Source organism: Oncorhynchus clarkii, chromosome 17 (genome assembly GCF_045791955.1).
Source record: "Oncorhynchus clarkii lewisi isolate Uvic-CL-2024 chromosome 17, UVic_Ocla_1.0, whole genome shotgun sequence".
Classification (NCBI taxonomy): domain Eukaryota; kingdom Metazoa; phylum Chordata; class Actinopteri; order Salmoniformes; family Salmonidae; genus Oncorhynchus; species Oncorhynchus clarkii.
This window is the reverse complement of record NC_092163.1, coordinates 83,674,199-83,697,955: the sequence shown is the minus strand read 5'-3', so window position 1 is coordinate 83,697,955 and position 23,757 is coordinate 83,674,199. Positions and strand designations below refer to the sequence as shown.

General features: G+C 41.9%; 1 protein-coding gene across 2 annotated transcripts in view; it reads right to left on the bottom strand.

Annotated features, from left to right (window-relative positions):
* Window positions 1-23,757, bottom strand: part of LOC139371469 (stabilin 1) — a 300,518-nt gene that overhangs the window by 258,891 nt on the left and 17,870 nt on the right. For both annotated transcript variants that reach the window (XM_071111910.1, XM_071111908.1), the window contains exons 5-14: window positions 21,374-21,469; window positions 20,192-20,302; window positions 15,772-15,962; window positions 10,187-10,317; window positions 9,194-9,321; window positions 9,036-9,118; window positions 6,691-6,813; window positions 5,810-5,950; window positions 5,041-5,112; window positions 2,423-2,536 (exon numbers count right to left, since the gene is read on the bottom strand). In XM_071111910.1, the coding sequence (XP_070968011.1) occupies window positions 2,423-2,536; window positions 5,041-5,112; window positions 5,810-5,950; window positions 6,691-6,813; window positions 9,036-9,118; window positions 9,194-9,321; window positions 10,187-10,317; window positions 15,772-15,962; window positions 20,192-20,302; window positions 21,374-21,469 (1,190 nt within the window). The remainder of the gene's footprint in view (window positions 1-2,422; window positions 2,537-5,040; window positions 5,113-5,809; window positions 5,951-6,690; window positions 6,814-9,035; window positions 9,119-9,193; window positions 9,322-10,186; window positions 10,318-15,771; window positions 15,963-20,191; window positions 20,303-21,373; window positions 21,470-23,757) is intronic.

The window sequence follows — 23,757 nt, the reverse complement described above, 5'->3', positions numbered from 1 at the left end:
TTTTCCCTCAATCTACACCTAATACACCATAATGACAAAGCAAAAACAAGTTTAGACATTTTTGCTAATTTATAAAATAAAATAAAATAAACTGAAATATTAGATTTACAGAAGTTTTCAGACCCTTTACTCAGTACTTTGTTAAAGCGCATTTGGCAGCCATTGCAGCCTTGAGATGTCTCGAGCCTCAAGCTCTGTCAGGCTGGATGAGGTGCATCGCTGCACAGCAATTTTCAGGTCTCTCCAACGATGTTTGAGCTCTGGCTGGGCCATTCAAGGACATTCAGAGACCTGTCCCGAAGCCACTGCTGCATTGTATTGGCTGTGTGATTAGGGTCGTTGTCCTGTTGGAAGGGTAACCTTCGCCCCAGGCTGAGGTCCTGATCGCTCTTGAGCAGGATTTCATGAAGGATCTCTCTGTAATTTGCTCCCGACATCCTTCCCTCGATCCCAACTAGTCTCTGATAAACATCCCCACAGCATGATGCTGCCACTACCATGCTTCACCGTAGGGATGGTGCCAGGTTTCCTCCAGACGTGACGCTTGGCATTCAGGCCAAAAAGGTCAATCTTCGTTTCATCAGACCAGAGAATTGTGTTTCTCATGGTCTGAGAGTCATTTAGGTGCCTTTTGGCAAACTCCAAGTGTGCTGTCATGTGCCTTTTACTGAGGAGTGGCTTCTGTCTGGTCACTCTGGTCACTCCATAAAGGCCTGATTGGTGGAGTTCTGCAGAGATGGTTGTCCTTCTGGAAGGTTCTCCCATCTCCACAGAGGAACACTGGAGCTCTGTCAGAGTGAACATCGAGTTCTTGGTCACCTCCCTGACCAAGGTCCTTCTCCCCCCAATTTCTCAGTTTGGCCGGGCGGCCAGCTCTACGAAGAGTCTTGGTGGTTCCAAACTTCTTCCATTGAAGAATGATGGAGGCCACTGTGTTCTTGGGGACCTTCAATTCTGCAAAATATTTTTGGTGCACTCGTGGCTTGGTTTTTGCTCTGACATGCACTGTCAACTGTGGGACCTTATATAGACAGGTGTGTGCCTTTTGTGGGATCCTGTATTTTACATTATAGCCATTACCATATATATATGATGAAATATTATCTGATGTTGGTTGTGTGAGGTATCTGCATTTGTGCACTTGAGCATAATCATGAGAGTAAACAACTGCTTGCTACATCTACTTGCCTGTTTGTGTGTGTGTGTGACAAGAACTGACTAACATGGTGTGACCTGCATGTTGCAAAACTGTAGATAACAGCCCAGCAGATGCTTTGTCCTTGTGTTTGGATGTAACAATATTGAGCACATGGTGTGACTTGCTGTATCTTACAAAGTTGTGATAGGGAGGGGTGGTCATCACGAGGTTTAACTGAGATGGAAAAATACTGAACAACACAATAGCAGGAACTGAGCAACTGTTCTAACTAGGCTGCGATACCAGAACAGTGAGAATCTATACATCGACGGAGGGAGGACTCCAAGAAGCGCCAAGAGGCGGGGAACAGCCTGAGCACCTGCAATAGGCTGAGCAAGTTTAAACCACGCCCAGCCTCTACTGTGATAGGCCAACAGACGGGTTGGAACAATGTCTATCACAGTATAAGAACACTGTTTACGTACATCTTGTCAGTTCTCTGTTCTGCCCTGCGTGGTATTACAGTGAGCCCGTATATACGAAAGTTGCATTTGCCATTTATTACTTAGCTAATAAATAATACATAGTACACAATCGGTGACTCATTGTTATATTTATCCTGATACCAGATTCGAATTTACGCAATTCTAACACTTTCCAAATCATGTCCAATTATTTGAATTTACCACAGGTGGATTCCAATCAAGTTGTAGAAACATCTCAAGGATGATCAATGGAAACAGGATGTACCTGAGCTGTATTTCTCATAGCAAAGGGTGTTAATACTTACGTAAATAACGTATTTCTGTTTTTTATTATTAATACATTTGCAAAAAAAATCTAAAAATAAGTTTTCATTTTGTTATTATGGGGTATTGTGATGTCATTATGGGGTATTGTGATGTCATTATGGGGTATTGTGATGTCATTATGGGGTATTGTGATGTCATTATGGGGTATTGTGATGTCATTATGGGGTATTGTGATGTCATTATGGGGTATTGTGATGTCATTATGGGGTATTGTGATGTCATTATGGGGTATTGTGATGTCATTATGGGGTATTGTGATGTCATTATGCGGTATTGTGATGTCATTATGGGGTATTGTGTGTAGATTGATGAGGGAAACAATTATTTAATCGATTTTAGAATAAGGCTGTAACGTAACAAAATGTGGTAAAAGGGAAGGGGTCTGAATAATTTTCCAATGCACTGTACAGCAGTACACGGTAGTACTCACGTGGTACAGCATGCACGTATATAGTATAGTATTAGTACTCACATGGAACAGCATATAAATCAGCCTGCCGTCTCTGAACTTGTCCACAGCATCGTTGGTCGGGACGAACACAGTGAGAGGACCAGGACCTCTCAGAGGCAGAGTAGTCCCACAGTTCTGAAAGACAGACAGACAGACAGACAGACAGACAGACAGACAGACAGACATTGATCAAGTCATGCATTATCATTAGTGCTCTCTACAATGTAAATATTTGTCGTTCTGCCCCTGAGCAAGGCAGATGCCGATATCTATCTATCTATCTATCTATCTATCTATCTATCTATCTATCTATCTATCTATCTATCTATCTATCTATCTATCTATCTATCTATCTATCTATCTATCTATCTATCTATCTATCTATCTATCTATCTATCTATCTATCTACCTCATCCCCATACTGTATTTATTTATTTATATTGCTCCTCTGCACCCCAGTATCTCAACCTGCACATTCATCTTCTGCCGATCTACCATTCCAGTGTTTAATTGCTATATTGTAATTACTTCGCCACCATGGCCTATTTATTGCCTTAACTTACCTCATTTGCACTCACTGTATTTATACTTTTTGTTTTCTTTTGTTCTACTGTCTTATTGACTGTATGTTTTGTTTATTCCATGTGTAACTCTGTGTTGTCTGTTCTCACTGCTATGCTTTATCTTGGCCAGGTCGCAGTTGCAAATGAGAACTTGTTCTGAACTAGACTACCTGGTTAAATAAAGGTGAAATAAAAAAATAACCTAGCAGCAGAATGCTGTTGTACAACTGACTAGGTATCCCCCTTTCCCTTTCTCTATAACCTAGTAGCAGAAGGCTGTTGTACAACTGACTAGGTATCCCCCTTTCCCTTTCTCTATAACCTAGTAGCAGAATGCTGTTGTACAACTGACTAGGTATCCCCCTTTCCCTTTCTCTATAACCTAGTAGCAGAAGGCTGTTGTACAACTGACTAGGTATCCCCCTTTCCCTTTCTCTATAACCTAGTAGCAGAAGGCTGTTGTACAACTGACTAGGTATCCCCCTTTCCCTTTCTCTATAACCTAGTAGCAGAATGCTGTTGTACAACTGACTAGGTATCCCCCTTTCCCTTTCTCTATAACCTAGTAGCAGAATGCTGTTGTACAACTGACTAGGTATCCCCCTTTCCCTTTCTCTATAACCTAGTAGCAGAAGGCTGTTGTACAACTGACTAGGTATCCCCCTTTCCCTTTCTCTATAACCTAGTAGCAGAAGGCTGTTGTACAACTGACTAGGTATCCCCCTTTCCCTTTCTCTATAACCTAGTAGCAGAAGGCTGTTGTACAACTGACTAGGTATCCCCCTTTCCCTTTCTCTATAACCTAGTAGCAGAATGCTGTTGTACAACTGACTAGGTATCCCCCTTTCCCTTTCTCTATAACCTAGTAGCAGAAGGCTGTTGTACAACTGACTAGGTATCCCCCTTTCCCTTTCTCTATAACCTAGTAGCAGAAGGCTGTTGTACAACTGACTAGGTATCCCCCTTTCCCTTTCTCTATAACCTAGTAGCAGAATGCTGTTGTACAACTGACTAGGTATCCCCCTTTCCCTTTCTCTATAACCTAGTAGCAGAATGCTGTTGTACAACTGACTAGGTATCCCCCTTTCCCTTTCTCTATAACCTAGTAGCAGAAGGCTGTTGTACAACTGACTAGGTATCCCCCTTTCCCTTTCTCTATAACCTAGTAGCAGAATGCTGTTGTACAACTGACTAGGTATCCCCCTTTCCCTTTCTCTATAACCTAGTAGCAGAAGGCTGTTGTACAACTGACTAGGTATCCCCCTTTCCCTTTCTCTATAACCTAGTAGCAGAAGGCTGTTGTACAACTGACTAGGTATCCCCCTTTCCCTTTCTCTATAACCTAGTAGCAGAAGGCTGTTGTACAACTGACTAGGTATCCCCCTTTCCCTTTCTCTATAACCTAGTAGCAGAAGGCTGTTGTACAACTGACTAGGTATCCCCCTTTCCCTTTCTCTATAACCTAGTAGCAGAAGGCTGTTGTACAACTGACTAGGTATCCCCCTTTCCCTTTCTCTATAACCTAGTAGCAGAAGGCTGTTGTACAACTGACTAGGTATCCCCCTTTCCCTTTCTCTATAACCTAGTAGCAGAAGGCTGTTGTACAACTGACTAGGTATCCCCCTTTCCCTTTCTCTATAACCTAGTAGCAGAATGCTGTTGTACAACTGACTAGGTATCCCCCTTTCCCTTTCTCTATAACCTAGTAGCAGAAGGCTGTTGTACAACTGACTAGGTATCCCCCTTTCCCTTTCTCTATAACCTAGTAGCAGAATGCTGTTGTACAACTGACTAGGTATCCCCCTTTCCCTTTCTCTATAACCTAGTAGCAGAAGGCTTTAAGAAGCATTTAAGAACGGTCCAATAAGTAGGTAAAGTACATCAGAAGGAATACCACCATGGCCTGTATTCATAGTAGGATGATCTAGGATCAGTTTAGCGTTTCAGATCATAATAAATCAGATTTCATGGACATGGAGGGACCTGATCATAGATCAGCACTCCTACTCTGAGACTCTTAGTGAATATGAACCCTGAAACAAAACATTTAGTGAAAAACCATTAGAGGCCACTCACGTCCACCAGCGAGAGGAAGCGGTTGTATTTCTCATCCTTTGTCAGGATCTCCCCGATGGTCTTATCAGCAAACTTCAAGTGACAAAACGATCAGTCATTATCATCGAAAGAGTTTGATAGAGGGCACATCTTTGTAGCTTTGCCATAATGGCTTCTGTGTCAAAATAGGCAGCGCATCTGAGGGATATCTCCATTTTAAAGTAGTTAATTTCTTCTTCTTCTACTACTTCTGTGAGTTTATTGACAGTCTGTTAACAAGTTATAAGGTTGCATACTACCACCTAGAGTTATGGAATGTTTTCTCATGAGCATAATTCATGGACTGATCCCTCCTGTTGACCTTGATAGAATTACATGATCCTTCCTTAACCCATACCGTAGGAAGTCCCAGCCAATTGGCTACGTCAAAATGGTGAAAGTCCTCAATTGCACTGTTTTGTGAAAATTGGGCCCTCTATGCAACTCTATGGTATCATCCGATCACAAGTGGCAGCATAGTATAATGCTATGGTAGTGTTTCTTCATCCTGGTTCTGGGGACCCAAAGGAGTGCACATTTTAGTTTTTGTCCTAACACTACACAGCTGATTACACTAATAAAGGTCTTAATGACAAGTTGATTATTTGAATCAGGTGTTAATTAAGTGCTGTGGGCAAAAACTAAAATGTGCCCCCCAGGACCAGGATTTAAACACTATGCGGAGGAAAACCAGCAGTAGAGCGGACCTCTGGGCTGAGATGTACTACTCATTCTAATAACATGGTAACACCTGCTCGTCCTTTGGGCTGTCAGGGAGGATGTTCCTGGGTATGATTGGCTGGTCAATGATATGGATAACCCCATTGGCTGCTGGGATGTCCTGCTGGATGACTGAGTAGAGAGTCTCAGGAGACTTCACCAACATGAATTGCTGTCAAACAACACAAAACACATTAGGTGTGGGACCAAACACATTGGGGGTGGGACCACCACATATAATCTGTGTCAAACAACACAAAACACATTGGGGATGGGGAAACCACATGTAATCTGTGTCAAACAACACCAAACACATTGGGGGTGGGACCACCACATGTAATCTGTGTCAAACAACACCAAACACATTGGGGGTGGGACCACCACATGTAATCTGTGTCAAACAACACCAAACACATTGGGTGTGGGACCAAACACATTGGGGGTGGGACCACCACATTGGGGGTGGGACCAAACACATTGGGGGTGGGACCACCACATTGGGGGTGGGACCAAACCCATTGGGGGTGGGACCAAACACACGTAACCTGCGTTTTAAATGGCACTCTATTTCCATATAGTCCTATTCCCTAGAGCCCTATGAGCCCTTCCTGCTTATTCCCTTTCTGATTCCAAGAATATTCCAACTGGGAAAACCTATGCAGCATTTTGCGACCTTACCCAAAGCATTCAATATTCAGTATTCAGAATGTTTTAAAATCTGGAGAAAAGTCACAGAGATCTAGTTTATCCTGTAGATGAAAGATTATTGAAACATATGATTTGAACCAAGATATGAAAGATATGATGTGCCTAGACATACAGATGAATGAGAATATAGCATTTCTTTCACCTTATTGGGCTTGAACCTGAGTTGTAGTCACCTTATTGAGCTTGAACCTGAGTTGTAGTCACCTTATTGGGCTTGAACCTGAGTTGTAGTCCACTTGCAGTATAGACGTCGGTTCTATCCAGGCTTTTATACAGGTACTGACCCCTCACCAGGTAACGTTGACACACAGACTCGTCGGTCACGCCCTGAGGAGGATGGACAACAGGACAGGAGTCAGTAACCTGGGCTGCATCTCTAATTGTGCCACTAAGGCTGCAACATTCCAGTCATTTTCCCCAAATTCCCTGGTTTTCCAAAAATCCTGGTTGAAGGATTCACAATTTTCCTAGTCATTCCCTTTTAAACCCAGAAATCTTGCAACCAGGATTCCTGGAAAGTCATGGAATTTTGTACACATTTATACACACCTAGTACACATTTATTTCTTGCTAACACTTTAGCTGAAGAGAGCATAAGCTTGGGATGCAACTCTGGCCTGTTCAAATCTGCTCGTGCTTTAGCTGACTGGTTGCCATGAGGCAGAGGAGTGGACTAAAGCAGTGATGCTTTTGTAGCCCTGAACTAGCTCACCTGATTGACCTATTAAAGGGATTGATGATTAGCTTGTTGAATCAGGGGTGCTAGATCTGAAACAGTTCTAATACAGGGAATGGCTGGGGGTCCTGAGGAGAGGTCTGATAACCCCCTGGACAGGGAACGGCTGGGGGTCCTGAGGAGAGGTATGATAATCCCTGGACAGGGAACGGCTGGGGGTCCTGAGGAGAGGTCTGATAATCCCTGGACAGGGAACGGCTGGGGGTCCTGGGGAGAGGTTTGATAATCCCTGGACAGGGAACGGCTGGGGGTCCTGAGGAGAGGTTTGATAATCCCTGGACAGGGAACGGCTGGGGGTCCTGGGGAGAGGTTTGATAATCCCCAGGACAGGGAACGGCTTGGGGTCCTGAGGAGAGGTCTGATAACCCCCTGGACAGGGAACAGCTGGGGGTCCTGAGGAGAGGTTTGATAATCCCTGGACAGGGAACGGCTGGGGGTCCTGAGGAGAGGTTTGATAATCCCTGGACAGGGAACGGCTGTGGGTCCTGGGGAGAGGTTTGATAATCCCCGGGACATGGAACGGCTGGGGGTCCTGGGGAGAGGTTTGATAATCCCCAGGACAGGGAACGGCTTGGGGTCCTGAGGAGAGGTCTGATAACCCCCTGGACAGGGAACAGCTAGGGGTCCTGAGGAGAGGTTTGATAATCCCTGGACGGGGAACGGCTGGGGGTTCTGGGGAGAGGTTTGATAATCCCTGGACAGGGAACGGCTGGGGGTCCTGAGGAGAGGTTTGATAATCCCTGGACAGGGAACGGCTGGGGGTCCTGGGGAGAGGTTTGATAATCCCCAGGACATGGAACGGCTGGGGGTCCTGGGGAGAGGTTTGATAATCCCCAGGACAGGGAACGGCTTGGGGTCCTGAGGAGAGGTCTGATAACCCCCTGGACAGGGAACAGCTGGGGGTCCTGAGGAGAGGTTTGATAATCCCTGGACGGGGAACGGCTGGGGGTCCTGAGGGGAGGTTTGATGACCCCAAGACTAAAGCACAGACAGATCTGGGATCAGGGTGAGGTTAGTATGATTATCAACCTCTGGGTTAGGTTGTTAGGGTTAGGTTGTTATGGTTGCGTTATTAGGGTTAGGTTGTTTGGGTTAGGTTGTTAGGATTAGGTTGTTATGGTTACGTTATCAGGGTTAGGTTGTTAGGGTTAGGTTGTTAGGGTTACGTTATAAGGGTTAGGTTGTTAGGGTTAGGTTGTTAGGGTTACGTTATAAGGGTTAGGTTGTTAGGATTAGGTTGTTAGGGTTACGTTATAAGGGTTAGGTTGTTAGGATTAGGTTGTTAGGGTTACGTTATAAGGATTAGGTTGTTAGGGTTACGTTATAAGGATTAGGTTGTTAGGGTTACGTTATAAGGATTAGGTTGTTAGGGTTACGTTATAAGGGTTAGGTTGTTAGGGTTACGTTATAAGGGTTAGGTTGTTAGGATTAGGTTGTTAGGGTTAGGTTGTTAGGATTAGGTTGTTAGGGTTACGTTATAAGGGTTAGGTTGTTAGGATTAGGTTGTTAGGTTTAGGTTGTTAGGATTAGGTTGTTAGGGTTACGTTATAAGGGTTAGGTTGTTAGGGTTAGGTTGTTAGGGTTAGGTTGTTAGGGTTACGTTATAAGGATTAGGTTGTTAGGGTTACGTTATAAGGGTTAGGTTGTTAGGGTTACGTTATAAGGGTTAGGTTGTTAGGGTTAGGTTGTTAGGATTAGGTTGTTAGGGTTACATTATAAGGGTTAGGATGTTAGGGTTAGGTTGTTAGGGTTAGGTTGTTAGGGTTAGGTTGTTAGGGTTAGGTTGTTAGGGTTAGGTTTTACGTTAACTTACTGCTAGAGGCACAATGAAGGACGAAAGAGGGACGAAAGCGGTGAAAGGTCCCTGTTGGCTGATGGTCAGCCTACAGTCTCTCACTGAATATAAAGGAAACAGACATTAGTAACCTGCCGTTTAACAACAACAATAACACATATAGGGAGGTTGGGTACCAAATAGCAAGATGGCTCCAGAGAGCTTCCCCTTGTGTGTCCCCTCCCTGTTCAGCTCCACTAGCCGTTCCATCAGGTTGCCATAACAACGGTAGCCATCGCCGATCTGTTGGGCGTTGCACAAGCACCTGACCGAGGAGAGAGAGAGAGAGAGGGAGAGAGAGAGAGAGAGAGAGAGAGAGAGAGAGAGAGAAAAAAGGAGAGCATTCAATTCAGAGTTAAAATACAGGGGTCCAGCCCTCTTCCCAGAGAGTAACTGGGTGTTCAGGATTTACAGGGGGTCCAGCCCTCCTCCCAGAGAGTAACTGGGTGTTCAGGATTTACAGGGGGTCCAGCCCTCCTCCCAGAGAGCTATTGGGCGTGCATGATTTACGGAGGGGAAATCTTTCTGGGTGTGTAGGGTTTTGCTCCAGCTCTACTCTAACACACCTTGTTCTACTATTTAGCTGCTCATCAGATCCTTGATTAGCTGAATCAGTTGTGTTAGAGCAGGTCTGGAGCAAAACCCTGCAGACCTAGCAGCCCTCCAGGAGGAGAGTTGGCCAGGTCACCCCTGAGTTTAGAGTTGCAAAATTCCATTAACATTCGTTACAATTCCCATGAGGATTCCCAGATTTCCTTCTCCTTATTCTCTTTCTGATGCCAGTAAACTTCCACCCAGGATTTCTGGAAAATCTGTGATTTTTGGGAAAGTTACCAGAATACTACAACCCTACCTGGGTTACAACATTCTTCTTGTGAGGACAGTGACCAGGACAGTGACCAGGACAGTGACCAGGACAGTGACCAGGACAGTGACCAGGACAGTGATCAGGTTTCTAGGTTTCTTTCTAGGTTTCCTGGCCACTGTGCTTCTGTCTCTGCATTGCTTGTTCTTTGGGGTTTTAGGCTGGTTATCTGTAAAGCGCTTTGTGACAAATAACCTTTTATAATTTTATAAAATACATTTTGATTGATTGGTTGATTAGTTGGTTGATTGATTGGTTGACCCACCTGGGGTATCCGTCCAGGCCGGTCTCACAGCCGGCGTTGGGGTGGCAGGTGGTGTCATTACATACATTCTTCAGGGTACAGCCGGAGGACGGGGTAGAGCCCTCCCAACCATGCATACAATCACATCTAGACTGGAAGATCAGATACAGACAGATACAGACATTCAGTTTCCCGTTTATTGGAACTTTCACAATGTTCTAGATTCCCTGCACATTCCATCCTTCCGAGAATCTTTCGACCAGGAATTCTGAAAAACTTTTGGATAACTTAGCGGAATTTTGCAAGCCTACACACAGAGTTACACTGGAGTTACACCCTATCCATCCCACTCAACTATACACACAGGTGTGGCTGCTTTGCGTGATGTATTGTTGTCTCTACCTTCTTTCCCTTTGTGCTGCTGTCTGTGCCCAATAATGTTTGGACCCTGATTTGTGCTGCTGCCTTGTCAAATCAAATCAAATTGTATTTGTCACATGCGCCGGAATACAACAGGTGTACAGTGAAATGCTTACAAGACCTTAACCAACAATGCTTTAAGAAGTTTTAAGACATCTTTTAAATAATTAGTGTTAAGTGAAAAATAAAGGTAAGAAATAATTAAACAGCATCAGTAAAATAAAAAGCAAGGCTATATACAGTTGGAAACCGGTACAGAGTCAATGTGGAGGCTATATACAGTTGGAAACCGGTACAGAGTCAATGTGGAGGCTATATACAGGGGGCACCGGTACAGAGTCAATGTGGAGGCTATATACAGTTGGAAACCGGTACAGAGTCAATGTGGAGGCTATATACAGGGGGCACCGGTACAGAGTCAATGTGGAGGCTATATACAGTTGGAAACCGGTACAGAGTCAATGTGGAGGCTATATACAGGGGGCACCGGTACAGAGTCAATGTGGAGGCTATATACAGTTGGAAACCGGTACAAAGTCAATGTGGAGGCTATATACAGTTGGAAACCGGTACAGAGTCAATGTGGAGGCTATATACAGTTGGAAACCGGTACAGAGTCAATGTGGAGGCTATATACAGGGGGTACCGGTACAGAGTCAATGTGGAGGCTATATACAGGGGGCACCGGTACAGAGTCAATGTGGAGGCTATATACAGTTGGAAACCGGTACAGAGTCAATGTGGAGGCTATATACAGGGGGCACCGGTACAGAGTCAATGTGGAGGCTATATACAGTTGGAAACCGGTACAAAGTCAATGTGGAGGCTATATACAGTTGGAAACCGGTACAGAGTCAATGTGGAGGCTATATACAGTTGGAAACCGGTACAGAGTCAATGTGGAGGCTATATACAGGGGGTACCGGTACAGAGTCAATGTGGAGACTATATACAGGGGGCACCGGTACAGAGCCAATGTGGAGGCTATATACAGTTGGAAACCGGTACAGAGTCAATGTGGAGGCTATATACAGTTGGAAACCGGTACAGAGTCAATGTGGAGGCTATATACAGGGGGCACCGGTACAGAGTCAATGTGGAGGCTATATACAGTTGGAAACCGGTACAGAGTCAATGTGGAGGCTATATACAGGGGGTACCGGTACAGAGTCAATGTGGAGGCTATATACAGTTGGAAACCGGTACAGAGTCAATGTGGAGGCTATATACAGTTGGAAACCGGTACAGAGTCAATGTGGAGGCTATATACAGTTGGAAACCGGTACAGAGTCAATGTGGAGGCTATATACAGGGGGTACCGGTACAGAGTCAATGTGGAGGCTATATACAGTTGGGAACCGGTACAGAGTCAATGTGGAGGCTATATACAGTTGGAAACCGGTACAGAGTCAATGTGGAGGCTATATACAGGGGGTACCGGTACAGAGTCAATGTGGAGGCTATATACAGTTGGAAACCGGTACAGAGTCAATGTGGAGGCTATATACAGTTGGAAACCGGTACAGAGTCAATGTGGAGGCTATATACAGTTGGAAACCGGTACAGAGTCAATGTGGAGGCTATATACAGGGGGTACCGGTACAGAGTCAATGTGGAGGCTATATACAGTTGGAAACCGGTACAGAGTCAATGTGGAGGCTATATACAGTTGGAAACCGGTACAGAGTCAATGTGGAGGCTATATACAGTTGGAAACCGGTACAGAGTCAATGTGGAGGCTATATACAGTTGGAAACCGGTACTGAGTCAATGTGGAGGCTATATACAGTTGGAAACCGGTACAGAGTCAATGTGGAGGCTATATACAGTTTGAAACCGGTACAGAGTCAATGCTCAGGGGCACCAGTTAGTGAGGTAATTGACGTAATATGTACATGTAGGTAGAGTTAAAGTGACTGTGCATAGATAATAAACAGAGAGTAGCAGCAGTGTATAAGAGGGGTCTGGGTATCCTTTTGATTAGCTGTTCAGGAGTCTTATGTCTTGGGGGTAGAAGCTGTTAAGAAACATTTTGGACCTCGACTTGGCGCGCCGTGTGGAGAGAGAGAGAAGAGAGAACCGGCTATGACTATGTTGTGTTGCTACCATGTGTTGCTGCCTTGCTATGTTGTTGTCGTAGGTCTCTCTTTAAGTAGTGTTGTTGTGTCTCTCTTGTTGTGATGTGTGTTCTATATTTTAATTAAATGTATTTTTAATCCCAGCCCCCGTCCCCGCAGGAGGCCTTCTGGTAGGCCGTCATTGTAAATAAGAATTTGTCTTAACTGACTTGCCTAGTTAAGGGACCCTTTAAAAAAAAAAAAAATCCTAAAATTACATACCCAAATCTAACTGCCTGCAGTTCAGGACCTGAAGCAAGGATATGCATATTCTTGATACCATTTGAAAAGAGAAAGGCCATTATGTATTATTCCAGCCCAGGTGTAATTTAGATGTTGGCTACTAGATGGCAGCAGTGTATGTGCAAAGTTTTAGACTGCTCCAATGAGCCATTACATTTCTGTTAAAACGTTTGTATCAAGTCTGCCCAAATGTGCCTAATTGGTTTATTAATAACTTTTGAAGTTCATAATTGTGCACTCTCCTCAAACAATAGCATGGTATTTAATTGTAATAGCTACTGTAAATTGGACAGTGCAGTTAGATTAACAAGAATTTAAGCTTTGCCAATATCAGATATGTCTATGTCCTGGGAAATGTTCTTGTTACTTACAACCTCATGCTAATCTCATTAGCCTACGTCAGCTTAACCGTCCCGAGGGGGACCCACCAATCCTGTAGAGGTTTAAAATAAAGGTTAAAATGTTTTATCAAATACACCTAACCATCCCATTAAACCATACACTATTACCTAGACTGGTTGTTAATGTGAAAGGCCCAGTGCACTCAAAAATGAGATTTTCCTGTGTTTCATATATTTTTCCACACTATGAGGTTGGAATAATACTGTGAAAATTTGAAAATTATGATGCACTTTCAGTGTAAGATCTGTTTGAAAAGACCGGCTGAAATTTCAGCATGTTTTGGTGGGATGGAGTTTTGGCCTGGTTCCAAACCTCGGCCAATAACAGTTAGTTTTCCGCCCCACTCAGATCACTCCCAGGCAGTCCTAGTAAAGATCTTACTTGAGAAATTGCTCTTCGCTAAGAAACTATTTTTGTAATCTACATGTACTCACAATCAACATTACAGTTGTTATGCTATAAGATTTTATATAACAAATCAGCCTAATTTCCTGATGCACTGACCTCATTCATTGTTCTCTTTCCCCTTGTAATCAAAGAGTTGGCAAGCAATGCTACAAATTGGTTACGATCTCAGATTTCATTTCATATAAAGTTTGTTTATCTGTGATGAACACAAGGTGGTTTTGTTTAACATCTACAATTTGTGTTACATTTTTTCAAATTCTATTCTATATCAAAGCATTTCTGTTTGTCGTAGAACCATGGGACTACTTTATGGCTGCAGGAGACTCTCAGCTTTCAGGATGTGATGTACCGTTCTGACACAAATTGATGGACAGACCAGCGAATGAGTTTTAAAGGCTGTGGATATGTAACCCGATACCCCCGGTGTCTTGCTGTGGATATGCAACCCGATACCCCCGGTGTCTTGCTGTGGATATGTAACCCGATACTCCCGGTGTCTTGCTGTGGATATGTAACCCAATACCCCCGGTGTCTTGCTGTGGATATGTAACCCGATACCCCCGGTGTCTTGCTTGGAAGAGGGGCTCTCAGCCAAAACAATAGCGTAGCAAATTGGCTGAACAGAAGCTTATTTATCAGTGAATTACCTTGATAAAACAATTAAATTATAACTAAACTCCTCTAAATCGTATAGATTGAGCATTTCAAGCTTTTTGAGGTCGGTTCGGTTTAGGTTTGATTAGTGTTTTTAGACATTAAATGCACGATGCATTATGTGGGTTGAATGCTGTAACAACACAGAATAAAGTAATTCATAAAAGTCACATGATGGTAGAGACTGTCCATTACTGCTTATCACTAACCATCATTTCTTCACATGACTTCACTAAAATATTTCAGTTGTTGTGTTTATTACATTGTTTTTTATTTGATGGCTTTATTATTTCATTCCAAGTCATCATCTCATCTCTATAGAGCTGCTGTCTATGCTGTCTGACAACAGCACTATTGTAGTAGTTCAAATCAAATAAGGCATATTTACATGAATACCAACTATCGATAGATAAATAGTTCATGAAATTTCAGTTAGAGATACGTTGTGAAGCAACTGCTCCATCCTTCTCTCTTCTCTCCATCTCCAGGCAAGTACGAGCGCAATGGATTATGGTCATTGTAGTTCATTGCATTTAAATAATTGATCCGACGTTGGTCAATTCTTTTAAAAATAAAATAATAGTAACTGACATTTTGGTTAAATCGCTCAGCACTAACATATACACACAAACCCTGCTGGTATAGATACACACAAACCCTGCTGGTATAGACAGACTAACCCTGCTTGTATAGATACACACAAACCCTGCTGTTACAGACAGACAAACCCTGCTGGTATAGACACAGACTAACCCTGCTGGTATAGACACAGTTTAACCCTGCTGGTATAGACAGACTAACCCTGCTGGTAAAGACAGACTAACCCTGCTGGAATAGACACAGTTTAACCCTGCTGGTATAGACAGACTAACTCTGCTGGTGCAGACACAGACTAACCCTGCTGGTATAGACAGACTAACCCTGCTGGTACAGACAGACTAACCCTGCTGGTATAGATACAGACTAACCCTGCTGGTATAGACACAGACTAACCCTGCTGGTATAGACACAGACTAACCCTGCTGGTATAGATACAGACTAACCCTGCTGGTATAGATACAGACTAACCCTGCTGGTATAGACACAGACTAACCCTGCTGGTATAGACGCAGAATAACCCTGCTGGTATAGACAGACTAACCCTGTTGGTACAGACAGACTAACCCTGCTGGTATAGATACAGACTAACCCTGCTGGTATAGACACAGACTAAACCTGCTGGTATAGACACAGACTAACCCTGCTGGAATAGACACAGTTTAACACTGCTGGTATAGACAGACTAACCCTGCTGGTATAGACACAGACTAACCCTGCTGGAATAGACACAGTTTAACCCTGCTGGTATAGACACAGACTCACCTTGCCAGGGCTATTATAGACACAGACAGTGGAATTGCGAGGACAGCCTCCGTTGTCCTCGTCACATGGGTTGATGGGAACACACATCCGACCATCCCCCTTGTAACCTGCCTTACACTGGCACTGGAACAGCCGCCCCCCCAGCCAAGAACAGTCCGCATTCACATCACATTGTTTAGCAGAACAAAAACCTGGGAAATAATATAAATATTCAATTATGGAACGGAATAGAAGAGAGTAAATCAGAAGGGATCACAGCAGAACAGAATAAAACAGAATAGAACAGGATTTAATAAAACAGAATAGAAGTGAATAGAACAGAATAAAACAGAATAGAATAGAACAGAATAAAACAGAATAGAACAGAATTTGATAGAACAGGACAGAGCAGAATAGAACAGAACAGAACAGAAATTAATAGAACAGAATAGAACAGAATTTAGTAGAACAGAATAAAACAGAATAGAACAGAATTTGATAGAACAGGACAGAGCAGAATAGAACAGAACAGAACAGAAATTAATAGAACAGAATAGAACAGAATTTAGTAGAACAGAATAAAAGAGAATAGAACAGAATTTAATAGAACAGAATAGAACAGAACAGGACAGAGCAGAATAGAACAGAATTTAATAGAACAGAATAGAACAGAATTTAGTAGAACAGAATAAAACAGAATAGAATAGAACATAATAAAACAGAATAGAATAGAACAGAATAAAACAGAATAGAATAGAACAGAATAAAACAGAATAGAATAGAATAAAACAGAATAGAAGTGAATAGAACAGAATAAAACAGAATAGAAGTGAATAGAACAGAATAAAACAGAATAGAAGTGAATAGAACATAATAAAACAGAATAGAACAGAATTTAATAAAACAGAATAGAACAGAATTTAATAGAACAGAATAGAACAGAACAGGACAGAGCAGAATAGAACAGAATTTAATAGAACAGAATAGAACAGAATACAAGTGAATAGAACAGATTGAAACAGAATAGAACAGAACAGAGCAGAATAGAACATAATTTAATAGAACAGAATAGAACAGAACAGAGCAGAGCAGAACAGAACAGAATTTAATAGAACAGAATAGAACAGCATTTAATATAACAGAATAGAACAGAACAGAGCAGAGCAGAACAGAACATAATAGAATAGAGCAGCATAGAATAGAACATAGCAGAATAGAATAGAACAGATCAGAATAGAATAGAGCAGCATAGAATAGAACATAGCAAAATAGAATAGAACAGAGCAGAATAGAATAGAGCAGCATAGAATAGAACATAGCAGAATAGAATAGAACAGATCAGAATAGAATAGAGCAGCATAGAATAGAACATAGCAGAATAGAATAGAACAGAGCAGAATAGAATAGAGCAGCATAGAATAGAACATAGCAGAATAGAACAGAACAGAGCAGAATAGAACAGAACAGAGTAGAATAGAACATAATAGAATAGAGCAGAATAGAACAGAATAGAATAGAACAAAGCATAATAGAATATAATAGAACAGAGCAGAGCAGGACAGAATAGAATATAGCAGAATAGAATAGAACATAGCAGAATAGAATAGAACAGAGCAGAATAGAACAGAACAGAGTAGAATAGAACATAATAGAATAGAGCAGAATAGAACAGAATAGAATAGAACAGAGCAGAATAGAATAGAATAGAACAGAGCAGAGCAGGACAGAATAGAATATAGCAGAATAGAATAGAACAGAGCAGAATAGAACAGAACAGAATAGAACAGAGCAGAATAGAACAGAACAGAATAGAACAGAGCAGAATTGAATAGAGCAGAATAGAATAGAACAGAATAGAACAGAATAGAACAGAACAGAATAGAACAGAACAGAATAGAACAGAGCAGAATAGAATATAATAGAACAGAGCAGAGCAGGACAGAATAGAATATAGCAGAATAGAATAGAACATAGCAGAATAGAATAGAACAGAGCAGAATAGAACAGAACAGAGTAGAATAGAACATAATAGAATAGAGCAGAATAGAACAGAATAGAATAGAACAGAGCAGAATAGAATAGAATAGAACAGAGCAGAGCAGGACAGAATAGAATATAGCAGAATAGAATAGAACAGAGCAGAATAGAACAGAACAGAATAGAACAGAGCAGAATAGAACAGAACAGAATAGAACAGAGCAGAATTGAATAGAGCAGAATAGAATAGAACAGAATAGAACAGAATAGAACAGAACAGAATAGAACAGAACAGAATAGAACAGAGCAGAATTGAATAGAGTAGAATAGAATAGAACAGAATAGAACAGAATATAACAGAACAGAATAGAACAGAACAGAACAGAACAGAGCAGAATAGAACAGAGCAGAATAGAACAGAATAGAATAGAACAGAGCAGAATTGAATAGAGCAGAATAGAATAGAACAGAGCAGAGCAGGACAGAATAGAATTTGGCAGAATAGAATAGAACAGAGCAGAATAGAACACAGCAGAATATAACAGAGCAGAATAGAACAGAACAGAATAGAACAGAGCAGAATTGAATAGAGCAGAATAGAATAGAATAGAACAGAATAGAACAGAACAGAATAGAACAGAACAGAACAGAGCAGAATAGAACAGAGCAGAATAGAACAGAATAGAATAGAACAGAGCAGAATTGAATAGAGCAGAATAGAATAGAACAGAGCAGAATTGAATAGAGCAGAATAGAATAGAATAGAACAGAATAGAACAGAACAGAATAGAACAGAACAGAACAGAGCAGAATAGAACAGAGCAGAATAGAACAGAATAGAATAGAACAGAGCAGAATTGAATAGAGCAGAATAGAATAGAACAGAGCAGAGCAGGACAGAATAGAATTTGGCAGAATAGAATAGAACATAACAGAATAGAACACAGCAGAATATAACAGAGCAGAATATAACATAATAGAGCAGAGCAGAATAAACCAAATAAAACAGAATAGAACAGGATATAACAGGATAGAACAAGATAGAACAGAATAGAACAGAATATATTATAACATAACAGAATAGAACAGAATAGAACAGAATAGAACAGAATAGAACAGAATATATTATAACAGCACAGGATAGAACAGAATAGAACAGAATATATTATAACAGAACAGAATAGAACAGAATAGAACAGAATAGAACAGAATAGAACAGAATAGAACAGAATAGAATAGGATAGAACAGAATATATTATAACAGAACAGAATAGAACAGAATAGAACAGAATATAACATAATATATTATAACAAAACAGAAGAGAACATGATAGAACAGGATAGAACAGAATAGAACAGAATATATTATAACAGCACAGGATAGAACAGAATAGAACAGAATATATTATAACAGAACAGGATAGAACAGGATAGAACAGGATAGAACAAGATAGAACAGAATAGAACAGAATATATTATAACAGAACAGAATAGAACAGAATAGAACAGAATAGAACAGAATAGAACAGAATATATTATAACAGCACAGGATAGAACAGAATAGAACAGAATATATTATAACAGAACAGAATAGAACAGAATAGAACAGAATAGAACAGAATAGAACAGAATAGAATAGGATAGAACAGAATATATTATAACAGAACAGAATAGAACAGAATATAACAGAATATAACATAATATATTATAACAAAACAGAAGAGAACATGATAGAACAGGATAGAACAGAATAGAACAGAATATATTATATTATAACAGCACAGGATAGAACAGAATAGAACAGAATATATTATAACAGAACAGGATAGAACAGGATAGAACAGAATAGAACAGGATAGAACAGGATAGAACAGAATAGAACAGGATAGAACAGAATAGAACAGGATAGAACAGGATAGAACAGAATAGAACATAATTGAGCAGAATGAAACAGAATAGAACAGAATAGAACATAATTGAGCAGAATGGAACAGAATAGAACAGAATAGAACAGGATAGAACAGGATAGAACAGAATAGAACAGGATATATTATAACAGAACAGGATAGAACAGAATAGAGCAGAATAGAACAGAATAGAACAGGATATATTATAACAGAACAGGATAGAACAGAATTGAGCAGAATGGAATAGGATAGAGCAGAATAGAAAAGAATAGAGCAGAATAGAGCATGAATAGAACAGAATAGAGCAGAATGGAACAGAAAAGAACAGAATAGAACAGGATAGAACAGAATAGAACAGAATAGAAAAGAAATTAACAGAATAGAACAGAATAGAACAGGATAGAACAGAATAGAGCAGAATGGAGCAGAATGGAATAAAATAGAAAAGAGCAGAATAGAATAGAACAGAGCAGAATATAATATAAATGAGCAGCCTATGAATTTTGGGAAAGTTAGCAGAATTTTGTCACCCTAGTGATATCTATGAACTCTGTTACCTGAGCAACGGTCTCCAGTCTTGTGAAACCCAGGAAGACATTGACACAGGGAGTTGTCTGCCACTCCTTTACAGTGGGAGTAGGCACTGCAGTTCTTACAGGCTGCAGAGACTGGAGGTAACATAATACACATCATCAGTAGACACCAACCTACAGTACCTGAAGTACCTTTCACTAAATGAGATCACTAAATGTGATCACTAAATGAGATCACTAAATGAGATCACTAAATGAGATCACTAAATGGGATCACTAAACGAGATCACTAAATGAGATCACTAAATGAGATCACTAAATGGGATCACTAAATGAGATCACTAAATGAGATCACTAAATGAGATCACTAAATGAGATCACTAAATGGGATCACTAAATGAGATCACTAAATGAGATCACTAAATGGGATCACTAAATGAGATTACTAAATGAGATCACTAAATGAGATCACTAAATGAGATCACTAAATGAGATCACTAAATGGGATCAATAAATGAGATCACTAAATGAGATCACTAAATGAGATCACTAAATGAGATCACTAAATGGGATCACTAAATGAGATCACTAAATGAGATCACTAAATGGGATCACTAAATGAGATCACTAAATGAGAACAAGATAACAATTATCAATCAATACATTTTATTTTTTGAAAGCTTGTCTGGTCCAGAACACGGTGAAAACTGGGTTTCCTTTAAAAAAAGACATGTATTTCACATGTGAAATGTTCCAAAAGATGTATGTAATCACATTTGAAGTCAATGTGATAACGTGACAACATGTAAAACAACATGTGATAACATATGTGATAAACGTGATCAGGTCTTCAAAAAAAACACGTTTTAACACGATTTTCCATGTGAAATCATTACTTTTTTTGTAAGGGTGAATATTAGATGTGTGTATATTAGTAAGCCACCAATTGTGCAAGTCCTCCCACTTAAAAAGATGAGAGAGGCCTGTAATTTTCATCATAGGTACACTTCAACTATGACAGATAAAATGAGAAGAAAAAAATCAATTTTTAATGAATTTATTTGCAAATTATGGTGGAAAATGTGTACCTGTGATGAAAATTACAGGCCTCTCTCATCTTTTTAAGTGGGAGAACTTGCACAATTGGTGGCTGACTAAATACTTTTTTTGCCCCACTGTATCTGGTGTAAAGGAGGGCGGGGTTACCTTGTTCACACCTGGGTCCAGTGTACGGCGGCTGGCAGTAGCACTCTCCGTTCCCATCAGGACCGTTGTTACACTCTCCATTCACACAGCCGCACTCTAGACAACACACCAAAACAATGACAACATTAACTGACAGGTTAGAATATTCATGGCGGGAATAGAGAGAGAAAGAGAGAGAAATGGGGGAAAAGAGAGATGTAGCAGGGAGAGAGAGATAGGAAGAGGGGGGAGAGAGAGAGATGTGGACCATTTGAATTGAATTGAGAGAAGAGAGAGAGACTTTTGACTGTTTGTCTTGCTTTAATGAAACATCCTCATTTAATTAAAACCTCACCACATTAACCCCCCCCCCCCCCCCCCCAACCACCTTTTAAAAACAAATATCCCCTGTACTGCATCCTGACCTTGCCCTCTACCCCACAACACAAAACATCACCACACATCACAATAACCAAAACCTCACCACTTCTACAACACACGTTTGACACGTTTGGCCTTTTCCTTCTTCGAATACCTGTACTCATTAAAAACATCCCAACAGTAAACTCCACCCCCAACCTCTCACACAAACATTCCAACAGTAAACTCCACCCCCAACCTCTCACACAAACATTCCAACAGTAAACTCCACCCCCAACCTCTCACACAAACATTCCAACAGTAAACTCCACCCCCAACCTCTCACACAAACATTCCAACAGTAAACTCCACCCCCAACCTCTCACACAAACATTCCAACAGTAAACTCCACCCCAAACCTTTCACACAAACATTCCAACAGTAAACTCCACCCCAAACCTCTCACACAAACATTCCAACAGTAAACTCCACCCCAAACCTCTCACACAAACTTTCCAACAGTAAACTCCACCCCAAACCTCTCACACAAACATTCCAACAGTAAACTCCACCCCCAACCTGTCACACAAACATTCCAACAGTAAACTCCACCCCCAACCTCTCACACAAACATCCCAACAGTAAACTCCACCCCCAACCTCTCACACAAACATCCCAACAGTAAACTCCACCCCCAACCTCTCACACAAACATTCCAACAGTAAACTCCACCCCCAACCTCTCACACAAACATCCCAACAGTAAACTCCACCCCCAACCTCTCACACAAACATTCCAACAGAGACATTAATGGCATTACCTGGCGTACACAGAAAACACATGATGCACAGTTTCACTCATGACACAGGAAGGACACCCCTGCCCAACTCCCAGTTCAACCCGTACCAACCAGCTGTTACTGTCCAGGGCTCCATGTAGAACCCTCCACTGGAGGTCCCCTGACCTTTTTGGTACTGGGGGTTTGTAGAGCCCCCTCTAAAACCCACCATACTCTCCGCCCCACATACCCCCTGCCACTGATGTGCCTTCACTCCTGTTAGGCTCCTAATGTTCCTCACCTTAATGCAGAGGTTGTAGAAGGCTTTACCTCCCACATCCTCAAACTCCCTCAGGCTCAGAGTGTTAAAATCTAACAAGTCCTCCAGACCCCCTTGCCAGTCCCCAGTCTCTACCGTCACCTGCAGTGGCGGAAACACTGGTGGCCCCTCCCCCTTCGGGGATGTTAGTCCTGTTTGTTGTGCCAGGACTTCCAGGGTTTTCCACCCCTCCTCCCCCAGCAGCCACAGGTCACCCAGCCTTAGTAAACCCGCTGCCGTCAGTCGCCTCTGCAGGGTGGCCAACTGAACCGATCTCAAAAGGATGGATGGTTTGTGGAAGATAGGCTCCTCCCACACCCACAGCCCAGGCTCCACACCCACCTCTTGTTTGGGCCTCAGCAGCTGCCAGGCCCTCGGCACCGCAGAGTAAAAATCAAAGTGACCTGCTATATTCAGCCTCTCCAGCCTTATGATGAACAGCTGCCAGTCCAACCCTAAACCGCCAGCTGCCACAGGGAGGATACCGCCAGGTTGTTGATTATCACCTCCCTCTATATGACACTTGGAAGAAGAGCCACCTCCACCTGGCCAGTCTTGACACCAGTGCATGTGACAGCCCCTCCCAGTTCTTCCTGACCCACCTCTCTGAGCCCAGGCACATCCCCAAAATGTTAAGCCCTTCCTTTACAACCCCATGCAAACCCCCTGGAAGCAGAGGGGGGACCCTATCCCTCCATTCCCCACATAACAGAGCTTTGCTCTTGTCCCAGTTCACCTTAGCTGACAAATCTCACCCGTATACCTTCAGACTAATCTATAGTGCCTGCATATCCTAACCATCCCTGACCATCACAGAAACATCATCTGCACATGCCGACACTGCTACGCCTGTCAACACACCCATGCTTATCCAGCACACTCTCTGCAGTCTCCTGCGTAGCAGGCCCAAAAAAGTCTCAACAGCTAGTGTATTTAACTGCCCTGATA